The sequence below is a fragment of the Triticum aestivum genome, chromosome 7D, assembly GCF_018294505.1.
Source record: "Triticum aestivum cultivar Chinese Spring chromosome 7D, IWGSC CS RefSeq v2.1, whole genome shotgun sequence".
Classification (NCBI taxonomy): domain Eukaryota; kingdom Viridiplantae; phylum Streptophyta; class Magnoliopsida; order Poales; family Poaceae; genus Triticum; species Triticum aestivum.
Window position 1 is genome coordinate 92,347,126 of NC_057814.1, and position 14,642 is coordinate 92,361,767.

The 14,642-nt window shown below is 44.5% G+C and overlaps 1 protein-coding gene across 1 annotated transcript; it reads left to right on the forward strand.

Annotated features, from left to right (window-relative positions):
• The first annotated feature begins 255 nt into the window (after positions 1-255).
• Positions 256-2,886, forward strand: LOC123165908 (protein SRG1). Its single transcript, XM_044583658.1, has 4 exons — positions 256-689; positions 784-1,043; positions 1,140-1,467; positions 2,532-2,886. Exons 1-4 carry the CDS (start codon positions 447-449, stop codon positions 2,772-2,774), a joined length of 1,074 nt encoding a protein of 357 aa, XP_044439593.1. The 5' UTR covers positions 256-446; the 3' UTR covers positions 2,775-2,886.
• Positions 2,887-14,642: the final 11,756 nt, after the last annotated feature.

Genomic DNA, 14,642 nt, shown 5'->3' on the forward strand with positions numbered 1-14,642 from the left:
TTTGGATTTTGTGATTTCAAATTTCACTTAATTTTAAAGAATTCAAACATACGTAGCTTCAGCTAAACACATTACACATGCTTCATCTGCTCTCTAAAATGAGACCCGCTACCGCTATGGCAGGATGTTTCGTGACGCCAGCCACTAGCTTCAGACGCACTGCGCCGAACAACTTACTGTTGCTCCCTTATCCGATCAAAACAGATCTTGTCAGGAACGGCAACACCAACACATGACATGCAGGGATCAGGATGAGGGCAACTGCGACCTTTGTCCCTTAGCTAGCTCCTCTGCTCGATCGCACCTTATCGTCGACGACGTGTGCGACCACCATAATTCCCAGCACCCACGGCTGATCGTCGAGGCCAGCCGAGTTATCGTCGTCACATCGAACGAACGCTACTCAAAGACCAGTCCAACCACGGAAGGTCGTGCAAGCGCAAACTATGGAGAGCACAGGGGTAGCGAGACGGACGTCGACGGTGCAGGAGCTCGCCAGCGCCCTCGGCAAACCAGACGTGCCGGCCCAGTACGTCTCACGCGGACACCACGAAAACGACCAGCAGCCCGCCGCGGTGCCGGTCCCTGTCATCGACATCGGCCGCCTTTTCAACCAGGACGGCGCCGCCGCAGCTGACGACGAGGCGGCGAAGCTCCGGCAGGCGCTCGAGTCGTGGGGCCTCTTCCTGGTAATTAACCATCTATTCTCTCATCGCTGAGCGAAATCGATCAAGCTTGCGTGTTGAGCGAGCGTACCGTGTCGTCTGTCGTGTGTGTCTGCAGGTGACTAACCACGGCGTGGACACCTCGGTGATGGACGGCATGATGGTCGCGTCGAGGGAGTTCTTCCGGCAGCCACCCGAAGAGAAGCAGAGATACACCAACCTCATCGGCGGCGAGCGGTTCCAGCTCGAGGGGTATGGGACCGACCGGGTGAACTCATCGGAACAGATCCTGGACTGGTCAGACCGCCTCTACCTCAAGGTGGAGCCCGAAGACGAGCGCAGCCTCGCCCTCTGGCCAGCCCATCCCCAAACCTTCAGGTGATTAGTGATCACACAAAGATCGATGCGATCGTCGTCTCTCAAAATAACAACGGAAATATCAAGATCTTCAACTTTTTAATTTTATTTTTGCAGGAATCTTCTGCACGAGTTCACCACGAAATGTAGGGTGGTGAAGGACGGACTGGTCCGGGCAATGGCGAGGCTGCTCGAGCTCGACAACGACTATATCATTGAACAGTTTGGGGAGAAGGCTGACACTTACGCTAGATTCAGCTACTACCCGGAGTGCCCAAGGCCAGAGCTCGTGTTCGGCCTCAAGCCCCACTCCGATGGGAGCGTTCTTACCGTGCTCATGGTCGATGACACCGTTGGTGGGCTGCAGATTTTGAGAGACGGTGTTTGGTTCGATGTACCGATAGTTCCTCACACCCTGCTGATCAACATAGGAGACCAAACTGAGGTAAACACCATCACCTCTACGCTCACAGTATGCCAATCGAACCGCTATTGTCTCTGCTCCAGTTCCAAAATATAGAAAGCTTAAATATAAACATTTAGAATATGGAAACATATTTTATTATGAATATAATAGTATTGATTTTGATTTGTAGATGTTTTATATAAATTCGGTCAAAGTTTACTAAACTTGAGTCAAGACAAAACTAGTATGCACTATATTTTAATGTTTTGAAGAAACATTCTTATCTTTGACCTTTGGTTAGAAAATTATTTAGAATTTTAGATGAAAATGTAGCATTACAATATTAATGAAGTGGTTCCACAATATTTTCCCCAGATTTATATGACACAATGAAGATATAGCGTGTCCAGATCATGGTTTTATGCAGAAACATGAGTCATCTTGCCACCAGTGATTTAGTATGGAGTTTATTTCATATATTCTCACTGCTTATTTATAGTTTGTATCTATATCAATATAAAGATCGCGGGTTGTAGAAAAATGGCATGCCTCCGTTAATCACACATAAACTTATTGGGTTGTTGTCTCTTAATTATTTAATCTCTAAATTTATTTTGTATACATGACAATTGTTGGTTTTCTTGAAAAAACTATGCCATATTTATTTTATAAAAAATATCTTCGCTTTAGCTTTACATGCTATTTGAAAATTTCAAAACAATGTTTCTAATTCGTAGAAAAGTTATACAACGATTGCTACATGTGGGCTTATAATTTTCATGTGCTTCTAACATCTTTGTTTGTGGAAGTATGTAAAATTACATGGTTCTACAATTTTCAAACATGTCAAGGATAGCAATGGTAAGAAAAGACGTCATGACGATTGTATTTTTCTTCCCACATTTGTGTTACCAGTCATTATTAACTGTTATATATACATTATATTTCAAAATGATTATGGGTCTACCTCCGCCATGGGTGGATCAGTTAGGAAGGTGGTCAGAGGTGAAAATATTCATCAGACATCGAGTAAATCTGATGTGTTTGTACTATTCTTTGAGAAGTCCCCCAAGCTCTTGGCCTAACCGTAAAATTTGTAACAGATAATGAGCAATGGGATCTTCAAAAGCCCCGTGCATAGAGTTGTGACAAATGCTGAGAAAGAAAGGCTATCGCTGGCTCTATTCTACTCGCTTGATCCCGAGAGAGAAATTGAGCCAGCGACTCAGCTGGTAGATGGGAAGAGACCGGCGTTGTACAGAAAGGTCAAGGTGAAGGACTACATTGCTGGACTCTTTGAACATGTGTCGCAAGGAACGATGGTTATTGATACAGTGAAGATATAAACAAGTGTGGTATCATGCTGGTAATGCAAAACGTGTAATCGTTCTAGGAACAATTTATCTCCATGTATTGTTGCATGCTAACTTTATTAAGTACTCCCTTTGTTCAGCATCACATATCGTTTTGAATTTTGGGTATGATCTCCGTGCACAATCGTGGATGTTTTTCCACCAGATTTGCTATTTCTTAGGCGGGCAAAAAAACTACTATTATACTCCCTCCGTTTCTAGATATAAGTCTTTTTAGAGATTTCAGTGCGGACTAGATACGGATGTATATAGACGGATTTTAGAGTGAGATTCATCCATATTGCTTCGTATGTAGTTCATATTGAAATGTCTAAAAGAACTTATATTTAGGAACGGAGTAAGTAAAATCAACATTAACAACCATCCGATCTAATCTTGGAGTTTGTACAACTACAAAGGACGTCAATGCTCCATCAACAAGTTATTTTTACGAAGTTAGTTTTATAGGCAGCTGTAACAGTTTTACGGTTTGACATCACTTGGGGGGGGGGGGGGGGGGGGGCGGCGGGGGGGGGGGGGGGGGGGGGCTGAATTCAATTCAGGACGGGTAAAATGGTGGGGGGAGGTTCTGTCGGATCAGTCTGTAGATTTACCATTTTTGTAAGGAGGATATATGGAAGCAACTCCTCCAATGGCTGGTTCACATGTTTATTTACACGAATATCGACTATTTTTTCTAAATGAACTTAGCAATTGCCCCTCTTTGTTTTCAACTAATAAATATGCCCGTGCGTTGCAACGGAAGAAATATTTATCATGGCCTTAAATTTGTTGCAATCGATCACATTTCCCTATCAGATACTCCCTCCGTTCCAAAATAGATGACTAAATTTTAAGTTAGTACAAAGTTGAGTCATCTATTTTGGAACGGAGGGAGTACTAAATACGGCCCAAAATACAATTGATGGCTTCATTTCCCACATCAATTATTCCCAACATGAAAAAGAACTCTATTTTCAACAGGGCCATTTTTACAAAACGACTGAGAAATGTATGCTTGTTCAGTTTGCGTCTTTCCTAGTTGTATATTCCCACCTCAACTGTTTGAGGTGCTATCTAGTCATGATGGTGTATTAATTGTCTGAGATTAATTCAAAACATCTTAATCTAATTAGGTTAACTGTTGTCACTGGCTCATTAAGAAAGAACCGTAAACATGGATAACTATTTTTCCTAAACCTGTGATATTTGGGTTAATTATCCTTTTGCCTTCAGTGGTGTCCATGTGCTCAGTTTTACCCTCAGATGCGAATTGTGCTCAGTTTTGCCCCTAGTCCATGCACAGCTACTATGACGAGGCCAAACGGCCAGATTTGAGTCCATTCCGTCCGCCGATGTTAGTGGTTGTGGGTCCGGAGCTTACACGTGGGACCGCGTGGACGTGGGTCCGGAGCTGACATGTGGGCCCGTGCAACAAAATCCCCAAAATCCCCAGTGGTGTCCGCGTCGACGCCCACTCTGCCCATCCGCCGGCCGGCTGTCCTGCGCCGCCGCCGCCACCTGCGCCGCGGCCAGCACCTGCCCCGCCACCAGCTGCACGGCCTGCTCCGCCGCTATCGTCCTGCGCCGACGCTCCACGGCTACCTGCGACGCCACGGGTGCGGCGCCCGCCACCTGCTCGATCTGCGGTGCGGCCTCCTTCCGTGCGCCCGGCCGGAGCGCTCAAAGGTGGGGGGCTGCTGGAGCTGTTTGAACTAGGATGAAGAACCCTAGGGCGAAATGGCGAGCAGCAGCGACCCCGGAGTATTTGGCGAGGCAGGCATCGGGCCGGAGATCCGCCGCGTCCACGACTGGGTTCCCGAGGGGTAGGTCTCACCTCCTGTTTAGATTAAGCTTAGTTGTGCATTTGAAAACTCAATTCGAGTAGATTTGCCCAATTAGTGTGCTGATTGCGTCTCTGTTTTTCGTCGGTTAGGATGGAGTTGCGGTTTGCTTTCTTGGTGCACATTAGAAGGGACCGGTACATGTTCGATGCAAAGGATAAGAAGAAATACCAAGGAGGTTTCAATTATCGATTGCCAATGGCTAGTAATTGGAGTTTCAGACAATTTGGGGAGGTAATTTGTAGCCAATATCCTTGGGGTTTGCTTGATGAAGTGGTATACAAATACTATGATGGGGAATAGAAATGGGTGACAGTTAGTAATGATGAAGAGCTGGCTACCATGTTTGTTAGGCATAAAGAGAAAGATAATTTTCATGTGAGGCTGCAAGTTGATGTGCTTGTGGAGGCATTTGGACCTAGGATGACGGGTGCAACATCTCGGGGAGAACCAAGTCGTCGTAATGGCATCTCTAGCCAGAACAGTTCAGTTGGTGCACGGCGACGTGGTGGCTCGACAAGTGTGGGCAACTGCAGTAGGGTCCCCCTTGAAGTGGAGCCTGATGACTACAATTCTGGGGTTGATGAAGAGAAGCTATATTCTGATGTTATTCGGAATTTACGACGGGCACCTCGGGCTGAAAACCAAGATGAGGCTCACAATGCAGTCCGTGTGGATGATGACGCGGTGGGTGAGGACGAAGACCTTGCAGCTGTTGAATGGGACCCTTTGAACCCTCATATGGAAGAAGGTACAGTTTTTGCATCCATGAATGAGTGTAGAAATGCACTTGTGACATACTGCATCAAGGTAGAACGTACTTTCAAAGTTGACAAGAGCGATCAAGTACGTTACAGAGTGCACTGTCCGACTGAGGGTTGTCCATGGAGGCTGCTCGCATCTAAAATGCGAAATAGCACTAATGTTCAGGTCAAAGTGAACCCTTTTAAGCACACATGCCAGGAATCAACCCTTAGGAAGGATACAATCAGTAGAGCCAAGTCAAGATGGGTGGCAGAAGAAGTAAAGAAGTGGGTGAAAGAAAACCAGCAAGTGGGTCCAAAGGAATTGCAGAAGAACATCAAAGATAAGTTCAAGATAGATTTACCATACATGAGGTTGTTCAATGGTAAACAACATGCTATGGATTCTATTTATGGTAACTGGCAGGAAAGTTTTCAATTGTTGTATTCATTCAAAGGTGAAGTGGAGAGGACAAGCCCAGGTAGTATTGTAGATATTGATCACCACACCGTGGAGTACACATTCAGGGGAGTGACAAAGACCAAGGAATGCTTTAGGAGGGTTTTTGTCTGCTTTGAGGCTTGTCGCCGGGGTTTTTTGGCAGGCTGCAGGCCTTATTTGGCTATTGATGCCACTTTTCTCACAGGGAGGTTTAAAGGACAGTTAGTAGCAGCTTGTGCAGTTGATGCACACAGTTTTGTATTTCCAGTTGCCTACGGTGTGCTGGAGACAGAGTCTGAGGAGAGCTGGACTTGGTTTTTGCATAATCTGCGCCGGGCTATTGCACATCCCAATGGGTTGGTCATTCATACAGATGCCTGCAAAGGTTTAGAAGTGGCCGTGGACAATGTGTTCCCTGGAGTAGAGCATAGGGAATGCATGCGTCACCTTGCTGCAAATTTCATGAAGAAATTCAAAGGAAAGGTGTATACCGACAATTTATGGCCAGCATCTTTGACTTGCAGTGTGAAGAAGCACAACTACCACTTGAGGCAGTTATACATGAATCCCAAAGTGAAAGAATACTTGGAAACACACCACTCCAAGTTATGGGCCAGAAGCCAATTCAGTGAACTGAGCAAAGTTGACTATGTGCACAATAATCTAGCAGAGTCTTTCAACTCAACGATCCGGAAACTAAAGGGTCATTATGTGGTGGATTTGCTTGACAGGATAAGGATAGAATACATGCAGAAATTTCATTATCGTGCAGGAATAGCCGAGGCAAAATTCATGGGCCACATTATCATCCCTGCCGTGATGAATGAACTGAAGCAGAAAACAACAGGCTTGGAAATGAACATGACTCTTTGCTCGGGTACCACAGCAGAGATATCATATTTGGATAAAGAGAAGAGGGAATGGAGATATCCAGTGGATTTAGAAGCTAGAACTTGCAGTTGTAGGCAATGGCAGATAACTGGGTTGCCATGCATTCATGCCTTGTTTTTCATCACTTCTCTCCCAGGTCCAGCAGGGAACATACAGCAGTATGTGCATGATTACTACTCTGTTGCAAGGTTCAAAGCCACATATGCTTATGCCTTGCCTGCTATGGAGGGAAAACAACAATGGGACATGGTGGACCCTGGATTCAAGCTTTGCGCTCCAGTTCTGAAGAGAGCAGCAGGTAGACCAAGGAAGAGTCGAATCAGACCTCGCAGCGAAGGAGCTGGACTTGGAGCGAGGAAGCGTAAGTGCACAAGGTGTGGTGGGTCTGGTCATTTCGGTAAGTATTGTGATAACACAGTAGATCCAGCGTTCGGAGAGAGTTTCGATGAAGGCTTCGATGAAAATGTTGGTCAGCAGCCGGTTGCCTCAACAGATGATGAAAATGATGGTCAACAGCCGGTTGCATCAGATGAGGATTTTGGCGAGGTTACAAATGATGATGGTCAACAGCCACATGATTTTGACGATGATCCAAAATATCCTCCAGATAATGATTCAAGTGAGGCTCCAAATGGTGATCTAAGTGAGGCTCCAAATGGTGATCATGGTGATCCAAATGAGGCTCCAAATGGTGATCATGGTGATCCAAGTGAGGCTCCAAATGATGATCCAAGTGAGGTTCCAAATGGTGACCAATCTTCTGTTGTTGTGAGTTCTGCTCGGTATGTAAATCTTGCAAGGGTCAAATACTACTGTACATTTATCACTTGACATGATCTCATTACCCTTTATGTTTTGCACAGCTCTATGATAGGTTTGAAGAAGACGCGCAAGGTACCGACAACCAAGAGGAGAAGAGAAGAAGCAAAGAGCACAAGGTGCACGAGGAGCAAAGTGATGGCAAGAAGCTCAAGGAACAGACAGAAGCCCCAACACTATTTATCAATAATTATGAAACATTATGAATAATGTTGTATTTCTATTGGATGATGTTGGACCTATGTTAGAACCATGTTTGACATGATGTTTAAATCTGTTGGATGATGTTTGAATGAGCACATGGTTTTTCCTTTTTTTTGAATTTTGTTTTGATCATTTGAATTCTGGTCAAACCTAACATTGACCAAGATTTAAACAAGTCTAAAACATCAAAATGAAAAACTAAGCCTGGGTCCTTCTTAGTCAATCCAAAATGAAGCTGTGGCGAGGTTTTTGAAATTTTCATGAAAAATGTGCTAAAAAGAAGGGTCCAAAGGTAGGGTAAACGACCTCATTTCTAAGCAAGGTTTTTTTCGACCTTGTCTAAATCAGCCAAATAACTTTCCTACACATATATTATATATATACAGACTATGTGCGCTGGTTTTTCCATTTTTTGATTTTTTTAATTTGTTTTGCTCATTTGAATTCTGGTCAAACTTAACTTTGACCAAGATTAAACAAGTGTAAAACATCAAAAATGAAAAACTAAGCCTGGATCCTTCTTAGTCACTCCAAAATGAAGCTGTGGTGAGTTTTTTGAAATTTTCATGTTCATTTCACCAAAACACTTCTCTTCACTTCATACAAGAGAGTTTGAGATACTCGAGATATCACACAATACACATGAACTTATCTTTTAAATGTATGTAAACCTTGTTTATCAACTTAAATCGTTAGTATATGACATAAGAAGACTATGTGCGCAGGTTTTTTATTTTTATGATTTTTATTTAATTTATTATGCTCATTTGAAATCTGGTCAAACATAGCTTTGACTGCTCCAAACCCCTCCCAAACCCCGCTAACCCTAGCGCTGAACAAGGACCGTTCATCTAACCCTAGCGGCGATCAAGGGCCGTCGATCTAACCCTTCTAGAAGGAATCTGCGGGGAGGAGGTGGGCGATCCGCGAGATGCAATCTGATTGGCTGGGAGATTGTTTTTTTTTACAAATACCGGGCACGCTGGATGGGCCGTTGGGCAGTCTCGTTGTCTGGGCCTGAGACCGCAGTAAATAGCCCGTCTCAGCCTTTCCAGGCCTTGCATGCATGGGAGGCGGCGAGGTGGCTTTGCATGCGCGGGAGGCGGACGTGCATGCATGCGAGCGAGGCGAGCTAGGTGGCCATGCACGTATTGATTCAGAGTTAGGAATTACGGTAGTGGTTCAGGGCAGCGAGTCAGATGCACGGGCCCGGTCAAAGAGCTATGCAGTGATTCAGATGGACGGACGCGCTCCATGCATCGTTTTCATGCAAAAATTAAAGAATGCAAAACGTAACGGATACACACACGCGTCCGGATTCCCACACGCACCGTTCTCATCCTTTCTCTCTTCCTCTCCCACCCACAGGCCTATAAATGGGGTGCCTCTCTTCCTCTCCCACCCACAAGCCAGATCCGATCCATTCTCTCCAACTTCAAACACCTAGCGACCGAGCCCTCCCGAAGCGAGACCAAGTGAAGATGCAGTTCAACGGGCCGACCTTCAACCGTCTGCCTGTCATGCTGGAGCTGCGCTACCCACTGGGCATGCTCGTGGAGAGGGAGCTCCGTGTGTGGGCTATTTCAAGGTGGAGGGGTTCCGTCGAACTCACCCGCGCCTTCCTCAGAGCCGGCTATGCCCACCTCCCATGGGGCTCGCCTAGGATGTTCACCCTCAACGAGGTTCGTGACCGTGGCGGCATCCTCCTACTGCTCACGGTCACCTTCACCAACCCGTTTGACGCGCGCGAGCTCCTCGGCCAAGTCTTTTGGTGCGGCTGCGAGGCCATCTTCTTCACCGTGTACACCATCTACACCAACTACGAGAGCATCTTCCCCACTCCAGGCCAGATGCACTCCCTTCCCTACGACGAGGAGGAGGAGGTGTGAAGATGAAGATGGTGTTGAAGGGGCGCGCGGCCAAGGTGGAAGAAGAAGGTCAAGATGAGGATGCTCAAGCCCGGAGTCAAGCTCGTCATGTTTCATTTTTATTTTGTTGCTTTTCTATGTCGTGTCGTGTTGTGTCATGTTTCGTCATGTGTCCGTGAACTTATTATTATTGCTTAATGTAAGGGTACGGTGTGTTGCATCTTATCTAAGTTATTAGGGTTTATTATGTGTGTTAAAAAATGTTCGTGCCCAAACATATTATTTCTTTCCTAAACCAAGTCATGAAGTTCGAGAACTTGTGGTTTTCATTAATGAAAATCGGAGGGGGTGAGAAGCCCTCTCTTTCATTCAGAAAAAAAACAAGTCATGAACTAACATGCAAATTTATTCCCTTTAAATCCTAAACCATGTGCCACTCTAACCCTAAACCAAGTGCCACTCTAATCAAAATCATGTGGCAGTGCAAACATACGTTTTCATCCTTCCAATCCTCCAAAATTTCAGTGCAAAACAAAGGAAAACCACTCTCACGCGTGTGCAAACATTCACGGTCTCACTATGTATACCTTCCTTCCCTACCCTTGTCAAAGTCTTTCCATCTGTCCTAGAGGTTACTAGCGCAGCCCTAAACGCCACAAACCCACGCGGTCCTGGGTTCGAGTCCCCAGCCGCACCAATTTTTTGTGCATTTTCCACCCTTCATTTTTTAGGCAAATTATTTTTTCTCAATGTAATGCCCTTAAAAATTGTTCATTTATTTTGGCACCAGGTGTAAACCTCTACCAGAGCTGAGGCACATTTTCCATGACATTTTGGTCTTTGATTTAAATCACGGTGTATTTGAATTGGAGTAATTAAATTGCTATTAAATATTTAACAGCTCTAAAAAATTTCTAACCTTAATTGTTTGGCTCTGGAATAATTCAATTAGCTTCCACAAAAAGTTTCAGCATTATGATTTACTGCCTAAATTAAATCAGAACAGAAAACAGAAAAACACGCAAAAGAACTCCCGAATGGGCCTAATTGGATGCAGTTGGCCCATTAGTCTAGCCTGCACTTGGCTCTACGCTCTGAATTTGGCCCAAGAGCAACCTTTTTTTTACAGAAAGGCGGAGCAGAGAGCTGCATTTCATTGATCAAAAGTTTCTTAATTCCTCATTTCTTCTCCTTTTTTCAACATATTTAAATGTTGGTCAATTCTTCTCTTTTTTCAACATTTAAACAACTTTGACCAACATTTAAACTAGGTGAATTTCTCATACAATTTCAAGATTATAAATTCCTCCATAATTCATGCCTTTCCATACATTTTCAACATTACAACCAGTGCGATTACCATACCTACAAATGCCCAAAAGTATTTGCAAATGGGTATTGGTAGTGCTTGATCTTCAAGCTTCCTAACCTTCTTCTTCAACATCCTAAGATCAACAGCTAGCTCTCTGCCAGTGCATGCTTCGCCCTCCATCTCTTCTTCCGGAGCTCGTGCTGCGGCCACTGCCGTTCATGGCAGCATGCACAACCATTCTTCATGCTATTCTTGCAGTTCATTCATCAGAGTCTTGGCCAGAGCATCGACCCAAAGAAAGAAGCATGTCACCTGCATGAACACCAAACAGATCAACCCATTGCTCAAAGATCCCGACCACCAAAATGGTGCAATTGCCCCGATTCTTACCCCATTCTCGCTGCACACGTAGAACGGACGATTCTGGTTCCTCAGTGTGTGAGAAACCCTCCGAACAACGCCCGCCCGGCACCGCGGAGAGACGAAGACAGGCATGTCCACACGCGCCCGGCTCTGCATCCGCGAGGTGGCGCGGGAGCTTGAGCAAGACATGGAGCTCGGAGCTGAAGGGGATCTCAACACCGCCGCGCCCTCCACAGCTAGCTTCCCACCGCTGTGCTCTCTCTCTCTTGCCATGGTCACCGCCGTGCTCTCTCTCTCTCGCCGTGGTCACCGCCGTGCTCTCTGTCGCCGTGGTCACCGCCGCTGTGTGTCGCCCGCTTATATAGCACACCCGCAACGACTCTCTGCTCAACGGCTCTCTCTTGGGTCCCACAAGCCACGCGTGCAACGGTCTGAATAGAATTGTCCGTCTCTGCCGCCTGGTCCCACCTATAAGGGCCGAGTCAAAACGTTGACCTGACGGAGACGGCAGAGTTCACGAAACGAGTCGGTGCACACGGACTAGGGGCAAAACTGAGCACAATTCGCATCTGAGGGCAAAACTGAGCACACGGACACCACTGAGGGCAAAAGGATAATTAACACATGATATTTTCCCTCGTGGACTTGGAACAATACTCTTGGAAGTTAGAACAACTTTATCCCAAACACTACAAGAAATATGTCAACTTGTGACCCTCACTATTGGCTGCTGAAAGGTCATTGTTTTTCATTTGCGACCTTTTTTTGACCAAAAACAGAAGGTCAAAAGCTGGCGGTCGTAAACTGAAATTAACGACCTTCTCTGTGATATGGAAAAGGTCGTTGGTTCTTCGACCAAAATTTTGGTCACTAGCAGCCTCCCCAAGCCACGTAGGATCCAGCGTGGCAAGCTGACGTGGATAAGATTCAGCCCGGTCCGATTAGGTGTCTATATGGGCCGAGCCCATTAATTCAGCCTTTTTAATATATATTTTTACTGTTAATTTTCGCTAGCTACATGGGCCTGGCCCAACAATTTGGCCTTTTATATTCTAGAATGCAGCCTTTTATAGTCTAGTGATTTTCTATTTTCAACCATTTTATTTTGCAGCGGGTCCCACTTGTCGTGCTTAGATTAAAATTGGTCCCACACATTAGAAATTTCGAAATTTGTCAAACAACCATTATAACTTGGACCGACTTGTCAGGTTTCCATTTCACGGGTATTCAAATCACATACACAATCATTGTTTCGAACGGACCACAGAGCAAATGAAATTGGTCCAAAACAATACTGCATTAATCTATTACAATCGTTACAGTATATTACAACCCAGATATGCCTACTACTGCCTACAACTACAACACATAATATGCTACTCTTTGTTGATATGCTTCACAGCTTCGGACATGGATTCGCACTTCACCTGTGCAAAAAATAAGAATGAACATATAAGAATAAGAATAGGTACAGAACATCAAACAGTAACCAATGAGGGATCCAATAACTTATAATCAAGGATTGACAGGAAATGCCATGTACATAAATAGTATGACTTACACTAACCAGTATGCGTTCATGGAGTGACTAAAATGTTCTCACTAGCTAGGAATTTTTTTGGTATATAATATACTGACATGTGCAACTCTCTAAATTGATCATAGAAATGAAAATTGTAAGAGCGAGTTTTAGAATCCAGGCATGTCAAATTTTAAGCACCAGCAGAATAGATCTAACAAACCAGACCATGATCATCATGCGCATCGGGATTTATGGTTCTAGCAAAACAGTAAAGAGATGGACATACACGTATCAAGCATACCGGCTACTACATCACCATTCTCGTGACCACAGACATCACCATTCACTAATAATTCCCATTGGGAGATTAAACTATGCATCCAACAAGCTACAGCAACAGGGAATGCAGAAAAATTATGACCCGAGATGACGAATCAACTGGGTGCATCTCAATTTGAACAACCACGGCGAGACAACAACCGCATACTAATGCAGTGGATCAAATCTGCACGCAGGAGCAGTGCCGTTCGTGGCATCCACATGAGGACGCGCAACATCAAGAACATGGCGCATGACAGCAACAGACCTAGAGGGGGAGCTTACACTTGCGGATGCGGGCGGTCGGGTAACCGCACGAGGAGCAAGTGCTCTTCTGGAGGTGGAAGCTGCAGTGGCCGCAACGGATGCAGAATTGAAGAGGGTCCTCATGTAGCAGTAGCAGCAGCAGCATGAAGAATTGAAGACCGACCAACAGAGCCTGCAATGCAAACAGAGAGGCGTGAGGAAACTGAATCCAATCACATCAAATCAAATTGAGCTGCTGCACCTTGACCTTGAGGAAAACAAACCTCATCTCATGTCATCTCAGGGAAGAATAAGAAGAAGAAAAAGATATGGCTGCTGCTCCATGACCATGACCTTGAATTGTTGCTGCTGCACCAGATCGAGGAAGAAGGAGACCTGCAAAAAAAGCAATAACTAGCAATGCACAAGCATGAATTCATGGAAGGACGGATGCAAGGCCAAACATCCAGCATACTATTTCTTAATGCCCCAACTACTTAAAAAACCATGGTAGTTCTAACCATATTAAATTAAAGGACAAAGTGAAGTCATGATGAATTGATAGTTCCATCTTATAAAGCTTTCTGTTTAGCATATCCTAAATCACAGTCTATCTACCAATATATGAATTCTTTAGTTTTCATATTAGAGGCTCACATATTTGGGCTGATTTGTACACAGCCAAGAAAAACTTCTTACAAATAAATTCATGGAAGCATATCATCCTTTCAGTCCCTCACCCATATCTCCTAGTAGTATTACAGACAAACTAAATTTTACATAGGGAGGTTCAGATTATCTTCACTATATTTTTAGTATTTTTTTACTTGAAACAAACTAAATGCTAACATCAATGACAACAAGACTTGAACAGAAATAGCTATTGAAGAAACACGTTTATAAGATATAATGAAAATGATTTACACCACAACATATAGTTCACATGTACTGGAGCTAGAGACTACAGAACACACATAATCACACATATGCGAGCAGGGTACTACTCCATGGTTCAGGTTACACTAATAAACAAAATTATACAAGCGACTAGACTAGTATCACAGATCTACAGAGTAGTACTAAACAGCTAAAAATAAGTAGTAGAAGTAACTAGTACAGGGAGCAAGTACTCTTAAAATCTGAATCTTACAGACTTATACAACACCGGGAAATTCAGAGAAGAAAGGGAGAAAGAGAGATTGCAGGAGGAGATCGAGGATTATGCAAATTAACTGCCATGTTCCTAATGGACCCCTGCCTGTCCCCAATCCGGGACTCTGAGATTAACAC

Excerpts from the sequence above, each read along its gene's own strand:
- LOC123165908 (XM_044583658.1), top strand. The coding sequence starts at position 447 with ATGGAGAGCACAGGGGTAGCGAGACGGACGTCGACGGTGCAGGAGCTC. Across the intron at positions 690-783 it reads AGTCGTGGGGCCTCTTCCTG|GTGACTAACCACGGCGTGGA; the intron begins GTAATTAACCAT and ends GTGTGTCTGCAG. Across the intron at positions 1,044-1,139 it reads GCCCATCCCCAAACCTTCAG|GAATCTTCTGCACGAGTTCA; the intron begins GTGATTAGTGAT and ends TTATTTTTGCAG.